Source organism: Hoplias malabaricus, chromosome Y (genome assembly GCF_029633855.1).
Source record: "Hoplias malabaricus isolate fHopMal1 chromosome Y, fHopMal1.hap1, whole genome shotgun sequence".
In the NCBI taxonomy this organism is placed as follows: Eukaryota; Metazoa; Chordata; class Actinopteri; order Characiformes; family Erythrinidae; genus Hoplias; species Hoplias malabaricus.
The window spans coordinates 7,194,444-7,210,973 of record NC_089820.1 but is presented as its reverse complement, the minus strand read 5'-3'; the positions used below and the strand labels follow the sequence as shown (position 1 = coordinate 7,210,973).

The following is a 16,530-nucleotide window of genomic DNA, read 5'->3' as shown; positions in this document are numbered from 1 at the left end:
TGTATTCCCGCCTTGCGCCCAATGATTCCAGGTAGGCTCTGGACCTTCCGCGACCCTGAACTGGATAAGCGGTTACAGATAATGAATATTCAAATCTATTTTGTTTGCTATATTTTAATTTTCAAAACAACAGAATTCTCATTTAAAACCTGTCCAAACAAAGGTCAAAACCAAACACTAATGAGTCTCATGGTCAAAGAGATGCTGGTTTGACAGAAATGACTGTCCTCTCTAGTAAAGAGCCTTTTAACTCCCAGAAGGAATGTGAGTCACCAAGTTTCAGTCAGAGAAGGGGCTGAGGTATAATTAGACCACCCTCAACAAAGGCTGATTTTATTGGCGACACATCTAATTTTCAGTCATGTTTTTGCTTTTTTAGATAAATATTTTACATATTTTGTTCCCCAAGTGTCATGGTGGTCTAAGTGTTGTTCCCACCTTGGGAGAGATCATTTGTTAGATCCCCTGCTGTCTCTGGGTGGGTAGCAGGGATGGCCCTCCCACTGCCCCATGACTGGTAAAATTCTAGTGACTGCGGGTGTCAGGTGAGGACCATTTAACATTGTCCTTCAAACATGCTTAGCTAGCCAGTGGCGTTGTGTTAGCAACAGTTTGATGTGTTATTTGACTTCACATGTCTTAGAGAAAACACATATTGCTCACCATGGATGATGTACCTTTAGTGTTTTTGTTTTAATCACTGTGTTTACCAATGTAAAATCTTTAAACACTTTCACACCTGTGTCTTAATCTTGTCACATTACAGCGGCAGTATGTGTGATTGGAGGGATCTTAGTTAATGCAGGAATTGATATTGACAAAACGGGGGAGATCAAATTTTCAGTGAAAATTGCACAGTAATAAGTGTTGCTTAATGGACTTAAATAACAAAATATTTAAAAATACTCCCACAGTTCTCTGTCTGTGTCGGAATTATGGACTATTTTGGACTGGCGCTCTGTCCAGAGTACATTCCTTCCTTGTGTCCAATGGTTCTGGGTAGACTCCGGACCCACTGTGATCGATGGGATAAAGCAGTTACAGGAAATGAGTTAATGAATGAAATTTACAGAATTACACAAAAACCAAAATGACCAGAGAACTCAGCGCCCTCTGTTAATGCATATCATAATTAATAAATATTAAGGGAAAAATTTGTACAGAATTTCAGGTTGAAATCAAGACAAAATATCAGCAGTGTTTGTGCATACATATGTATATTATTATGTAATTGTAAATTTAGAAAAATGGGTGAAAAACATTTGTTACAAATAGTTTTTAGTTTAAAGTTATTGCTTAATTTATTAATCAAGTAGGTGTTAATTACATTGTTACATATTTAAGTTTATTTACATTCTATAACTTTCAGCTCATAATGTCACATTGATTGAAACAATGTTTTCAGTTTATGAACTCTGTGTGTGTGTGTGTGTGTGTGTGTGTGTGTGTGTGTGTGTGTGTGTGTGTGTGTTGTCCTGGTCCCTTAGAGCTGGTGTATGATGACGTATTTTCTGTGTGGGAAACCATCTGGGCGGCAAAGTATGTCTCATCCAATCACTTTGTTTTGTTCATCGCTTTGGCCTTGGTTGAGATCTATAGAGACATCATCTTGGAGAACAACATGGACTTCACTGACATTATCAAGTTTTTCAATGGTAACCAATGACCCAAGTCAATGCCTTTAATATTCTATTAGACTATATTTAGAGATGCACCTCTTTTGTGGCTGGTTGTAGGACCCATAGGGTGGTTAAAAATGCACTTTACTGGAGAATTGATATTCAAAAATAGTTCTTTTTGTTGGACACTAGATGGTGCAACCTACTTATAGAAGGGGTTCTTATGAAGCCCTTTTGCAAAAGCAGCTAAGACATTGCGTGTGATAGGAAAATGGAACAGAAAGTGATATGTTCATCACTTTACATTCTACAATTTAAAGAAGCTCTAGAATGTGGTGAATTTTTGTGTGATGTTTCAGTGCTAGTTTACAGAGCTGTTTAACAACAGTTATGGGACTTTGTAACAGGTCCCATGCATTTATCTGCTCTCAACTCATCAGCACTCAGTAGCTGTACAGCCAACCAGTCAAATAAACATTTAGCTTTAAACATATGTAAAAACAAATAGTAGGGTGTTCAACAGATTGTTACACACACCGTGGACATGGTCAGTTAGAAACTTATTTTAATCATGAATGGAAATGTATGTCTAGTGATGATATATAACTGAATGCCATCATTGCCTCTTTCCAGAAATGGCTGAACACCACAACGTAAAACAGGTGTTGGCTATGGCCCGAGACCTGGTGTGTAAAGTTCAGACAATCATCGAGAACAAGTAACTCACCAGCCCCTCTTCCTTCTCCAACAAAACACTGCCAAGACACACCATCAGCCTCCACTGCTGCAGCACAGACTGGGTACAGCTCAGTGTCTGGTTCACTGGGAAATTAGCACAATAAATCAACCTCTAGCTAACCTAACTGACCCTACGGGAACCAGACAGCGTGCAATTCTTCCTTTCCTGTTCCATCAGGTTCAACACATTAGGGAAAAAAATAGTTTCAGTAGTAGGCATATTGTTCCTGTCAGAACAAAACCTTATATCTCCATTTTTCAGGCATAATTTGAAAAATTCTAGCTGGCATTTACACTTTGTCAAACATTAATTTTGATAGAACAATGACTCCAAAATGACCCTAAAACAATTTCAGTACATTTGCTCCTGTTGAAATCTCATTTTAGAAAGTTACTTATCTGGAGATACTACATTTTCTTTCTAAGGTTTTCTTTTCATCCTGAGGTGCTCCTAAGGTGTTGTTTACATTTCCAAGGATGCCTCCAGTCTCAGAGTTAGCGATAGCTGTTAAGGAAAAGTGCGTTTTACATTAAGCCAAACTGTGAAACTTCCTAAAGGCCTATAAATCTGAGCTTTAGCTCTGAAAATGAGGGGCATTAATTGTTCCCCTGTTGTACTTTTGTCAAAACACATGTTCATATGTTTTCAGACTAAACTGCAGCTTAGCTTAGACATTTACATTGTTGATGTTATAGGAAAACAATCAAAAAATATTATTATTAATAATAATTTATTTCCACTATATGGCAGTTAGCTATTTAGCACTGGTTTCAGTTCACTCTAAAATATTAAATAGAGTTTTAGGCTAAAGAGAAAACCATACTAGAAATTCACATTTGGTGTTTAGCTGAATATAGTAAGAACCCAAATTAGTGAAGACATTTAGTAACTAAGCATTGCTAGCATTGATAGCTAAGTATGGCTAGCAGTATATTGGGACCGAGGAAGACACAAAATGAAGCCTGTTATGGTTACTCGAACTCCCGAATAATTGCATACAAATCAAACTGTGTTTCGTGTTTCAATTTATAGCAGAGTTGGGAAGGAATCTAGGAAATGTTATAATTAGACACTGCTGAAACGAATGCTTCGTTCATTTTTGAATATCAGTGCTTTTAAACTGCTATTAGCGGATATAATTGGTTAATGGTAATGAAACTTCAAAGTTAATATTCAGACACTAAATTTACCTTTTAATTCTTGATGTTGTACAGTGGTGCTTGAACATCCCATAGTTAAAGCTGTTCTGTACGAAAGAAGGGGCTAAAATACCTTCAGGCCAATCATGGACAGATTAGCAGTTGCAAGAAACATTTAGCTGCAGTTATTTATGCATGAATGTAACACTGTGTATAATATTGGATTATTTTCCTCAATAAAAATGACCAAGTGTAGCGTTTTTTAACCAGGATCTCTTTGTTATTGGATGAGTCATACATATGTAGAAATAAAAAAACAAAATATGGAATTTTCAAGCACCATTTGTAAATTTCACTGAAATTAATTTAAATTCACCGCCAGAACATCTGGTGTGACTGGAATACCGGTATTTTGGGATTTATATGTATTCATGTTTTATTTTTCTTTTGGTAATGTGTATGCTGTGTTTTCATGTTGGAGGTAGACAACAGGTCAAGCCAAATATTCATCTTTTATTTGTTTTGTATTTTTTGGGGAGACTATATATATTGTTGAAACCTGGGTACATCAGGTATTAAGATGGCTGTATAATTTTAATAAATATAAATGTTAAAAGAACTAAAAAGCTACTATGAATCATGCTATATTGTAAAAAAAAGTCTTGTGTACATTTCAGACCCTCTACAAGCTTGATGTGTGCATTGAAACAATCAGAGTAAAGCACAGAAGTCTTTGTACAAACAACATTTAGACGCAGCATTACAGTTAGCTCTGGAGAAACAAGGTAAAAGATGTCTTTACAGAGCCCTTAAAGTGTCTCTTTCAGAACTGAGAATGTTTTAGGAAACATTTGTGTTATCTTTAGAATATCCAGTTAGGTCTGTGTAGTCACCAAAACCAGTTCATTTCAGTTCACTTCAGTGATGATTTACCGGTATTACCTTATCATTTCATTAAAACTTTGCCTACTCCTGTGTATATGAAGTGTGTGTGTGTGGACTAGCCACTACCTTTTCTGAATCACCATGACAGTTATTCAGTTTATTTGCCAATGTTTAGCTACCTTCAATTGGAGGACCTTGACTGCCTGTGTGTGTGTTTTGAATTTACTGTGACTATAACAAATGCAAGAAAGAAGCTTATTTACATCAAAGTACTATATATACTATATTTATTACATATAGAGAGACATCTATAATGAATTTTAGCTTTAGCAGTCACATGGTTGTCTGAATGGAAGCTGATACTAAAGCAAAGGAATTATATTTAGCAGTGCTCTTATTTATTTTTGCATTATTGGGTAACTACAGTCAACAGTGTGGCCTTAACTGTATTGCTTGGTCAATTTAATCGTGGCCTGTATTGTCCTTCGGTGCTGTCTGAGTCTTTTTCAGCTTTTGGTCCAAGGAAAGAAATTTAATGAACACAATCACAATTAATTGTGTTATTTGGGCTGTGAGCCTAGATTGAATTCACTCAAGGTTCTTATGGCTTCAAGCTTAGACCACCATTTTTTAGCCAAGAAAACTTAGCTCAACACTCGTGGATTCACCAAAATCAGTTGCTAGCTGATGTATGATATTTAGGACCAAAAAAAATTAACCAACAAAGTAGCCATGAATATTGCACCATTTAATGTTTGGTGCATTAACTTTTAAGTTTGTAAAGCATTATTAATGTTTGTGCTATTGAATTGATACTGACTAGTCTGTAAACCTAACTGATTTGTGAACATTTGTTTATTATGCTAGCTAGAACAGTAATGTTGTTTTACATTCTAGCTAATCAGCTAGAAACACAATGCTATCTTAAATTCTTAAATTCTATCTTATCAAAGCAGTTTGAAAATCTACCTATTCTGGCTGACTGGAAACTCTAGCTTATTGGACTAGCTAGAAGGCCCTAGAATAGAGATGTCTTTTTTTATTATTATTTAAGTTTTTCCAAAATCAAATCTCAAATTCTAAAATCAGCGTTAACCTCAGTAACAACTGTAATCTGATATTTATGCTGCGCTTTAAATGGTTTCGAATTGTCTTGCATTAAATATCGCCATTTTATTGTGTGAAGCAGGCTCTGTTACCGATGAATTATTTATAAAGCTCGCTTTATATGTTAATTTATTTATTTATATCTGAATGTATTCATTTGTCTCTGCTTTTGTATGTGTTACCTTGTGGTTGATAATAATTAAATTGTTCACATGCTTGTAAAAAAAAAAATAATAATAATAAATAAAATGGAGTTGCTATTATTTTTCCAATATGCAAATATCTGTTACTGGGCTTACTGACAACAACAACAATAATAAATATAGCCGCAAGCGACAATTCCCGGGGTCCAAGCTTGTATTCGCTTGTAGAAGAACAATGTGCTAGCATGTGAGCTGTCCTGAGATAGTAGGGGCTTTTTGGGGAAGTTTGTGTAGTGTATGTAAGGTGTTCCATGCTGTCCTGGCATCTCTTTGGAGGTGTAGCATGAGCTGGAAGAGTAGTGGATGACAGAGACAGCATAGAGCACAGATGTCACTCTGGAGTTGCACCCTGGTTTTTCACCCTAATGTTCAGGACCCCCAAACAGCAGATATGATGTGGAGTTGCTTGTATGGGAGTCAGTCATCAGTAGACACAAGACACTGTCTGCTGGATGTGTTTGATTGTGGACTATTCTCAGTCCAGCAGTGATGCTGAGGGATTTACAACTCCAACACCTGAGTCATACCTGCTGTATGGGTGTCCTGACCATTGAAGATCAGTGTGAAAGCGAGAAATATTTTGCAGAGCAAGAGGTTAGCATATGACATGTCATGATACAGGAGCCACACTTTAGTATAGACTTTGTAGAGCTTTTACATATGATCCTTGATGTTCTGGTGTCTCAGCAGAGCAGGGTTTTAAGAGGGAGTGGTAGTGAATGAGTTGGCAGAGGCAATAGCTCATACATTTTCAGCATAGCTGCTCTGTGGGTGTCCTGACCATTGAAGAACATGTGAAAAGGGGCAATGAAAGTATGCAGAGCAAGAGGTGGACCCCTCTCTGTCATTTTAGATCTACAAAGTTCTCCTGTGGACAGTGGAGCTGAAAACACTGAATGTAAAATAAAGAGTTGGTCATAATGTTATTGTTGATTTGTTTAGATCTGCAGTCAATTGTGTGTGCCCTCTGGCCCTCTCTGACTGGCAGGGGGAGGTGAGGGAGAGAGGTGACAGTCTGGGTGTGAGGAGAAGAGGGAGGGGCTGGGGGGGATTTTGCATAACAAGGACATGTCTGCAGGCATAGATAAGATGTTATGGACATATATTTGAGCAAGAACTAGTCCTTGGATCAAAACCCAATATAGACATGTGTGGCATCATGAGAATCGTAATAACCTGAACTTTAGCAGTTATCAATTTCTCACACAGAAATTAATCACACAGTAATCACAATATTAATCACACATTAATCACAAATCAATCACACAGTAATGAAACTATCAAGCAGTTTCATTACTGTGTGATTGCAGACTCTGCTGAAATAGAGATGTGCAGCTTGCCTTTGAAACATTGCATAAGAAACAGCTGTAACTCACAAATGCTTTAGTCATAAGGTAAGAAAATGCACAAGCTCCTTTTCCATGGTCTTCAGAATACATCTCTCTCATCTTGCTGGTACTGTATCTCTAGGTGGCAGTGTATATGACCCTATGCAACCATTTGTTGTCTAATTGTAGCGCCCCCTTTCTGTACAATGCGGGCATATTTAGCACTTCGGTTTCCTACTTAAGAGTACTTCAGAGTAATGACATACATATGTGCACCAAGTTGTGTTTGATTTAGGTGAAGTTTGTTGTAGTTATAGCTCAAAGAGTGCATCGAGCCCTGCCCATGCATATTTGTTAAATTACTGCCGCAACAGCGTGTCAAAAGTTCCAACTTTTTAAAATAATTATTGATCTACAGTCTATACAGATTGCAAAAATACCAGTTGTTTATTGATGAGACAAATTTCCAGGAAGGAGTTCGAAAAGCTCCATTTTCACATACCTGACTATTGTGGATAAACTATGCATTTGTTGACAATAGTTGCAATTGCAAAGTTGTAAGACACTATGCAGAGTATGCAATAAAGCAAACTGCTTGTCAATATGTTTATATTTCGCTGAGATATTCCATATTTGCATGTAGAAAAATCGAATTGCGCCCCCTAGTTGCTATCGTAATGAAAATTGTTATGTGCTTAGGAAGTGGTGCCATGGACATACCATGCAAGTGTCATGAGGATAGGACCTTGTTAAGGTCATGAAACAGCTGCTGAAATTTGATTGGCTGATGGCGGCCATGTTTTTTCGAATATGACATCATCGTCATAGAACCTGAGTCAGCTCATCACCCACTACACACATACCAATCGGCATGTCAATGGGACAATCCTGTGAAGCGTAACAAATTTTTTGTTGTTACAACGCCCTCTAGGCTTGCAGTGACACAACCAAGTACTCATGTCTTCCAGCCCTTATAGGGATCAAGCATGTGAAGTATCGTAACATTCGGAGAAAGCGTTTGTGAGTTATAGCTGTATTTGTCTGATTTTTGGAACGCGAGCTCAACCCCTGTATTTGGGCGGAGTCTGGAAGCCAAGCAGTGATGAAATTCCAACTTTTTTTGAATAATTATTAAAGTTCAGGTTCTTAGGATTCTGCTGATACCACATATGTCCATATTGGGTACATTACCAGAGACTAGTTCGCGCTCAAACATATGTGCGATTTTGCATATTAGTTCAAAATCTAAGTAGGCGGAGCTTATGGGTTCTTGTGGCTTTTTTGTAGGGTCTGACCTGAGGAATAAGGGGAAAAAAGAATTTCGTCTCTACGCCACACGGGGTAGGAGATATAGGGAGGCGTTCCGCGTCGCTATAGCGCCACCATCAGGCTGATCGGGCTGATACTTTGCGCCTGAGTAGCGGGAGGGTTTACTACCAGTTGACCAAACGACAAGTCTGTAGGACCTACGGTTTGGGCTGCCCATCGCGTTTCATCGGAGAAAAAGAAGAAAAGAAAAGCGGTAAAAACAGAACAAAAACAATAGGGCCCCAGCACGTGCAGTGCTTGGACCCCTAAATAAATGGCATTTCTAAAGCGCCTTTCAATAACCCGAAGACAAAGTTTACAATGGGACGAATTAAAGTCACAGTTGTCAATTGTAGCTGTTCATCTGCCACTGGCCACAATTTTGGAAATCCCCGTAAGATGATAGAGACATTTTTTGTACAAATGGTTTAACACCTACGTGCCAAATTTCCAGAGTGATCTGGAAATTCAGAATCTTGAATCTTTAAAGTTTTAATACTACAGTTAGAATTACATTTGGAACAACACGTTTAATTCCTAAATGTAGACTCACATTTTTCATTTGAAGTCTTTGCTAACATGTCACATCAAAATATGTGACGGTACATACTAAACGATTGAGCTATTGTTTTATCGCATAGTCTTAAGAACAAAAATGTTATCGCCCGAACAGGGACTTGAACCCTGGACCCTCAGATTAAAAGTCTGATGCTCTACCGACTGAGCTATCCGGGCTTCTTTTTGCACGAGTCGCTTCGACAGCATACCAAGCTGCATATGTGCTCTTTGTGACGTCTAATACCGCTACTTCCTTTGTATTATACTAGCTGCTAGCTACATAACACACAAAAGGATGTCTTCCGAACACATTTCTAAATGTTCAATCAAAATTGGTACAGTGCGGTATAGACATGGCTTTCCTTTCGACATATTAAGCTCTTTATTTGGCTCCAGAAACCATTGTTTCCTGATCTACTGCTAGTACACTAGATGCCAAGGGAGTTGGGTGCGATTTAGGACACGTTCTTTACAACGTTGTGGGAGATGAGAGTACTGATATTTTCTAGACAGTTAGATATGTCTCTCAGATGTATTAGTAAGGACAGTTTTCTCGACTGTGCCATAAATTTACACCGCGGTGTAAAACTAAGGCATAATGTTTTGTCGCCGGAAGGAAAAATGTCTGCTTTGTATCGATTGACTACGCGTAGTTTACACGGAACAGTTCACCTGCGGCCTTCACAGCCTCGTTGTCGATTCTCAAAGCTGCCTGCACAAAACGCTTGGGGACCGCCCACTAGACCAGCTGGATGCTGTTGGACCTCATACCGGAGCTCATGCAATTCTGGTTTTATTTCAAAGGTAACTTAAACAACAAAACACCCAAAACCGGAAAGAGTAATTAAACCAAACCTTAATTTTAAAATGACGTAATTACATACGTTTCATTTCATTATTCCTTATTTTACCAAAACTTGCTATTGTTTTAGTTAGTGTGGCTATACGAACAAGCTGTTTTGATTGGCTGGCTGGCCTGGTTTTACAATGCAGATTGGACTCAGATTGGTGCAGACGTAATTGTACCACGTCTTGGTTTTTTATGTAAAGTTGCAATATTCTGCCAGTAGATGGCAGAATGTTCCTGTACCATAGTCCAAAGAAGCATGCAAAATATCTGGTTCTCACGCTGCCATTTGTGATTTGACCGTTGAAATATCAGAAAGAAAATAATAATAATAATATTAATAATAGTTAGTTATATTTTCAAGTCATATTCAAGAGATTATTGCTTTACATACAAACGTAACATTAGAACAGATCATGTTAAGTCTAACTACTCTCAATAACAATGGTAAACAGCCAGCATTCTGGGCAAATTTCTTAAAATCATATAAAATGGGAGTTTATTTATTGAGGAAAATTGTCAATAATATTACATATCTGTGAGTGGAAAAATATGTGAAGCGTTAGTTTATCAAATCAAATTTATTTGTATAGCGCTTTACACAACTGATGTTGTCACAAAGCAGCTTCACAGAAACCCAGACAAGACAAAGGTTTTAAAATGAAACATAAAACCTAGAGATGAGCAAACCAGGAGCAACAGTGATAAGTAAAACTCCATCAGAGCTGAGGAAGAAATCTTGGGAGGAACCTAAGCTCACAAGGTGGGGCCTATCCTCCTCTGGTCAGACTACCTACAAATTATTGACAAGATGTCCCTGTACCATCACATAAGTCTACTGCTATGATCCTGTGTACTGCTATAATCATAGTAGTAATAGTAGATCATGAAAGCAGTGATGAGGTGGTAAAATAGAATTATTTCAGTGACCATTGTGATTTTTCTTTAACGGAAGGGTACCAACAGTCTTATCCGTGTACATAAAATGGAAATTTGCTTTTATGGCTCTGTACTCAGATCCACATCTCCCAAAGCATGGCTGGAAATGGCCAGCCTTGTGCAGTCCGCAAATACTCTTCTGCAATTAAAAAGAAAAATTTGAAGAGCCATTTAGTCAAACAAGTAAACAGACTACATCATGGTCACATGAGCCTAGGTTTTAGTTAAGAGCACAGTTCGTATGAAGACGATTTTGGCCCCAAATGCATGCCATAACAATCTGCCTTGGAGCACTAACATGACTGTAGGTTAAAATATAGTCCATCCATTATCTGTAACCGCTTATCCAATTTAGGGTCGCGGGGGGTCCAGAGCCTACCTGGAATCATTGGGCGCAAGGCGGGAATACACCCTGGAGGGGACGCCAGTCCTTCACAGGGCAACACAGACACACACACACATTCACACCTACAGACACTTTCGAGTCGCCAATCCACCTGCAGTGTTTTTGGACTGTGGGAGGAAACCGGAGCACCCGGAGGAAACCCACGCGGACACGGGGAGAACACACCAACTCCTCACAGACAGTCACCCGGAGCTGGAATCGAACCCACAACCTCCAGGCCCCTGGAGCTGTGTGACTGCGACACTACCTGCTGCGCCACCGTGCCGCCCTAAAATAAGTCTTATTTGATTATTAATATTATTCTGGAAGACAGTAATAATAAAATTAAAATAAAAAATTAACACTATTAACAAAATTCAAAATATCTTACCTTCTTACCTTTCAACTCGAAATAAGAAAAGCATACTACTAAATATGTTTTCTGTGGTACTGTAATATGCCAATAAGCTTTTTGTTTAAATATGGTATAGAGACAAGTAGTTTACTTAATTATTTACTTTACAAGGTAAACAAACTTATTTTCTCCAACGCACCGTACGTGCACAGAGAATTGTGTGTAACACAAGGATACATCTGTTGTGTCCTTCTTATCGCTCAGAACGTAGGCTGCATTTCTTGGCTGTATACAAAGAATCCTTCACATCGGAACAGCTTTCTGTGACATAGCGGCCAAGAAATGCAGCCGAGCTCGGCCACAGCTAAAGGATTTGGAACGCAGCTACTCTTTATAATTTGATGATGAATGGGGTGGGGCTAAAATGCTATAGGTTGAATAGCTGTGCTGACTATATTATCTGTTTGCATGTTTTCCAGGTCCCACAGAATCCCACTTGGGAGCCAGTATCTGAAAGTCAACTTCCCCCAGTATGTTACTTTTTCTGTATGATACTTAAACCGTCACCTTGGTCGTTTTCTCTGTCAAAGCATTCATTTCAGAATTATATTCACTTTTTCAATTTTTTTAAAAATATTTACAGTTGAATGCCCAATACAATGTCTTATGTTTATCACTACCTCATGTTTTCAAGAGTCACATTGCCTCTTGGAACTGAGTAAAAAGGTTAGGTATAGCTCCACCCTTCAAGAGCCTGATATGTCATCAAAAGCTAGTCTGCAGTGATATCAGAAGAGCAGTGTAGCAACCATGCTGTTGGACTTTAGTTACATATACGGCATCATATGTATTTAGAAACATTCAACAGTCAAATATTATCGCCCACTCTTAACACTTCTGCAATATGAAGCTGAAAGGCTTCTAATTTGGCAGCCTTTTGTTCAAAACATCCAGTTCTACCTTACCGTGCATTCAGACTAGCAGGTGAGAGAGCGACAAGCAACCAGTCATTTTTACTACGGGAGAATGCAATTTGTAGCTGTGATGCAGCAAAAAGTGGCAAGTGACACAGCAACTCTGGTGAACTGTGAAGCATGGACCATGTACACAGCCACATGCGACAATGACAGTGGCTTCAAACACACCCCCAAGAGACCAAAATTGTGTGTCATTAGCAAATTGTCACCTGTGAGTTTGAACTGGGGCTAAAATGTTGCAGCAGGCCCAGGCATGAGAATGCAATTACTTCACCATTTAAGGTGGAACTAATAATTTACAGGGTAATCAGCAAGATGTCAGCATACAACTAGTAATGTTTTATTTGAGTTATGAAGTAAATGATCATAATATACTGAAACTACTTAAAAAATAATGGAGGGGTAGGGATAAGGGTTACAAAATTACAGAGCTATATCAATGACATAAGTATTTGAATCTTAATTTTCAATATTTGAATTATATTTGTCTGAATTTTTAATATTTGAAACGTAATTGTCTGAATATATTGTATCGGAATTGTTTTTGTATGGCATTAGATAAACTTGAAATTTTAAGGGGGTGAAATATTCAGATTTGGAAAAATTAAAATTTGGACATTAAAAAAATTCAGAGATTTTAAAAAATACAGATATCCATAAATTCGAAAAAATTCAGATTGCAAAATACAGATTAAAATACTTATGTCACTGATTTAGCTTCATACAAAAGTCTGATTCTTCATGATGTGTGTGCTTCACTTTAGAGAAAAATAAATATAATTATTATTGTTATAATAATAATAATAATATCATAAATTATGTTCCATTTCATGAATGATTATTTGCTTCTTTGATTGTGGTAAAAAAATCACTGATTGCTCTGTTTCATAACATGGAAATATAACAAGAGATGTTTTATCTGCAGTACACAAAGGTCTCCCCTGATCTTGTTGACAAGCTGGAGAGACTGGCTCTTGTGGATTTTGGCAGTCAGGAAGGAGTGGAGTGTTTGGAGAAAGCGATACGTTTTGCAGATCAACTTCATGTTGTTAATACAGAGGGTGTAGAACCAATGGATTCTGTGCTTGAAGACAGGTGAGATATTTGTAATGTCTTAATGTCCAAGGGCATCTCCAACAAATATGTTTTTTTTTTTTTTTTTTTTCTGGATAATCAGGGTTTGAAATTCATTCATTCATTGACTATAACTGCTTGAATGGTGTCAGAGACCTACAGATTATTTAGAGTGGCGACATGACAATGCTCTTCTTGCCTTCTTCATAAAATTAAAAAATATATATAAATAATATTTTAGTCCATATATCCTCAAAATCTTATCATAATAATTTCATGCAGTAACTTTCTCTGCTGACCTTTTTAAGAAATGTCTTGATCTATTTATTAGTAAGCTTCTGTAGAACAGAGCATTTCACATAAACACTTGAGTGATTATTGTTTTTATATAAATGTCAAACATTAAATCATGCAGAAACAATGAAATATAACTGGAATTCTCCCTTTATAATTTTTTTAAAATTAGTATAAACATTTTTTAAGGCGCTAGCAGCAGAAACATGTAACAGTTAGCAGTGGATGCGATGGAAATCCCCTGTCATTCAGCAAAACCTGCTTTTGCCTTGTCCTCATTTGAACTGTCAGTCTGCTTAAGACAGATGTCATATTTCTACAAAGCCTAACTTCCTTTTGGTTTTCAGCTTTTGTTTGTGCTCGCCATCTCTGAAGATCTGTCATGACTCCTATGACTATGAACCCAGTTTCATACACAGTCTTTCCTTTTCGTAACATTCGTAGCAAAATTTCACACATATATCAATCTATTTACAGACACATTTATATATTTATTAAAAACAAAACAGAATATTATGGTGCATATATTTAAGGTTCAAGCACACAGCTTTTGTTAGGATTTTTAGGGGTCCAAGCACTGAAATTTCACCATGTCCACTGTTTACACATTACATACATCACACAAAGACCCTCTGACATCACACACCTCGCACAGAAACTGACACACTTCACAGACTCTCAGACACCCATCACAAACACAATCATCTGAACCTCACACAGAAAGTCAGACACATCACACATTACACAGAATCTGATTGGTTCAGTGTCTGACAGTTTTGCCAAAGCAACTATTGTCTATACATCTTTCCCAAACAACAACTACAGGAGTTGTCAGATTTGACTTTGCTGCCATAGTAAGCCAGTTCATGCTTGAACCCTTAGATTACAAAGATTACAAAGGTAATCTTTAGGTATTGTGATATTGGGTCTTTTTTAAGGTTGTAATGAGATATTCTTTTTAATATCAGTTACACTTTTTATACAGTGTTCTGAAATTATCCTCTAAACCTTGACCACCCAGATCATTACACAGCTGTAATATGCTGTTCTGTGAGGTGTTTCAGACCACAGACATATTCCTGTGAGTCACATCCAACATGTTCATTGACTCAAAAAAGACCACAGATTTAACAGGAAATGTCAATCATGCTCAGCAATATACACTTAATATACACAGAATATACACAGAACTGAGTAAAGCAGCAGTCTGAATGAGAACATTTGTTTTGGCAGAGAAAAGAGTACATTTATATTTGGAAGACATCCATTATACAGCTTAAGAAGCCTTACCCAGGATTAAATAATGCAGTATGGACCTCTGATGTGATCTAAGATGCTAATATCATCTGTTCAGGTACAATTTTATATTCAGTTAGTTTTTATTCCTTCTGAATGTTTTTGTTGTCACATATCAGACCTCTGTATCTGAGAGAAGACATGGTGAAGGAAGGAGACTGTGCTGAGGAACTTCGTCAGCTCTCCAGGAAAACGGTGGAAGAGTATTTTGTTGCACCTCCAGGTCAGAAACACTGTTACCCAAGTAACAATAGCAAGTTACTCCATAGTCAAGAGTATCACAACACTGCTCAAACTACGCAACTTTTCTAATTTGAGGCCTGTTGTTTGTGGACTCGGTAGATTGCAAGATATGCAACTTATCACAGATGAGGCTCACACACACAACACCATTATTCATCTGAAGAGAACTTTCACTTGCGTATCTTGACAAAGAGCAGCTTTCCCACAAACCCAGCTCTTTCACCAAAAATTAAGAGAACTGAATCACGGACGGCACTTTCATATTAGAGCCTGAGCTGCTGACTGCTGCTCCTGCTGCTGCATCTACCTCATCTATTACAAGATTAAATGCAGAGAACTTTAAATAGGTTTAAGAATATTATGGGCAAGAATATCCTGTACCTGATATGTTCATTCATCACAGGCAGTCGCCATGAGCACATGCAGATGCCAAATATTTGTCTTTGATGGGAAATGTGGGCCTAAAACCATAAACCCCACTCTAATTCAGCTAATGTTATCTAATGAAAATTTAGTGATAATGGAATTAAGTTTCTTACTTTAGGTGAAAAGGTTTGTTGTGAGCATTATCTCATTTCACTACATGTTGGAGAAAAGAACTGTTCAAATAATTTCATTTTGAAAAATATCCACGTTTCTTTCTTACAGGAAATATCCCACTGCCGAAGAGAGAAGAGCGATCAACCATGCTGAAAAATGCTGAATTTTAATTTCAGACAAATTTAAATTTATTGCTTTTAATATGTATGAATTCATAATAAACATTAATGTCTATTTAATTAGAGCCACACATTGTGTTAAACTGGTCAAAAACATTCTTCTAAATTGAAGTGTATTGGTATTAATTGGGTTTTAGTCTCTGCTGATTGCAATTACAGTTTCTGTTCTTCTCAGAAGGCTTTAAACTAGATATGGTCACATTTCTGAGAAGTAAAGCAGCCTTCAGGGCATTTACTGAGGTTAAAACACTGATAATGGATGATTAGCTCTTGCACTAAAACACATTTCAAATATATTGGATGGAGGATTCACTGGTCCATGGCCTAGTATGAGGTTGTTTTATACCCCTCTAGACATGACTTGGTATTGAGCATGGGGACCACAGATTATACGTGGTGTGTGTATCTGCAACTGAACATGCATGTCCACACTATCTTAAAATAAAGGAAGTCACTCATTATAAGGAGTGTCTAGAAACCTTTGAGTATATCAAAGCATCAGAAATGTAAGGTGA

At 37.5% G+C, this 16,530-nt stretch overlaps 2 protein-coding genes and 1 non-coding gene across 5 annotated transcripts in view; 2 read left to right on the top strand and 1 right to left on the bottom strand.

Moving 5' to 3' along the window:
- LOC136678289 (small G protein signaling modulator 1-like) overlaps window positions 1–5,698 on the top strand; it is a 60,102-nt gene extending 54,404 nt beyond the window's left edge. For all 3 annotated transcript variants that reach the window (XM_066656287.1, XM_066656286.1, XM_066656288.1), the window contains 2 exons: window positions 1,488–1,655; window positions 2,253–5,698. In XM_066656287.1, coding sequence (XP_066512384.1) covers window positions 1,488–1,655; window positions 2,253–2,341 — 257 coding nt within the window. In that variant the 3' untranslated portion in view covers window positions 2,342–5,698. The remainder of the gene's footprint in view (window positions 1–1,487; window positions 1,656–2,252) is intronic.
- Window positions 5,699–8,990: 3,292 nt separating this feature from the next.
- On the bottom strand, window positions 8,991–9,063 carry trnak-uuu (transfer RNA lysine (anticodon UUU)). Its single transcript has one exon. It is a non-coding gene; the product is annotated as a tRNA-Lys (tRNA).
- Window positions 9,064–9,156: 93 nt separating this feature from the next.
- Window positions 9,157–16,496, top strand: LOC136677744 (glutamyl-tRNA(Gln) amidotransferase subunit C, mitochondrial-like). The gene is made up of 5 exons (XM_066655344.1): window positions 9,157–9,690; window positions 11,892–11,942; window positions 13,315–13,484; window positions 15,173–15,276; window positions 15,945–16,496. The coding sequence occupies exons 1-5, from the start codon at window positions 9,373–9,375 to the stop codon at window positions 16,004–16,006; spliced, it is 705 nt and encodes a 234-aa protein (XP_066511441.1). The 5' UTR covers window positions 9,157–9,372; the 3' UTR covers window positions 16,007–16,496.
- Window positions 16,497–16,530: the final 34 nt, after the last annotated feature.

Coding starts and splice junctions, on each gene's coding strand:
- LOC136677744 (XM_066655344.1), top strand. CDS start 9,373: ATGAGAGTACTGATATTTTCTAGACAGTTAGATATGTCTCTCAGATGT. Junction 9,691..11,891: donor ATTCTGGTTTTATTTCAAAG/GTAACTTAAACA, acceptor CATGTTTTCCAG/GTCCCACAGAATCCCACTTG. Junction 15,277..15,944: donor GTATTTTGTTGCACCTCCAG/GTCAGAAACACT, acceptor TCTTTCTTACAG/GAAATATCCCACTGCCGAAG.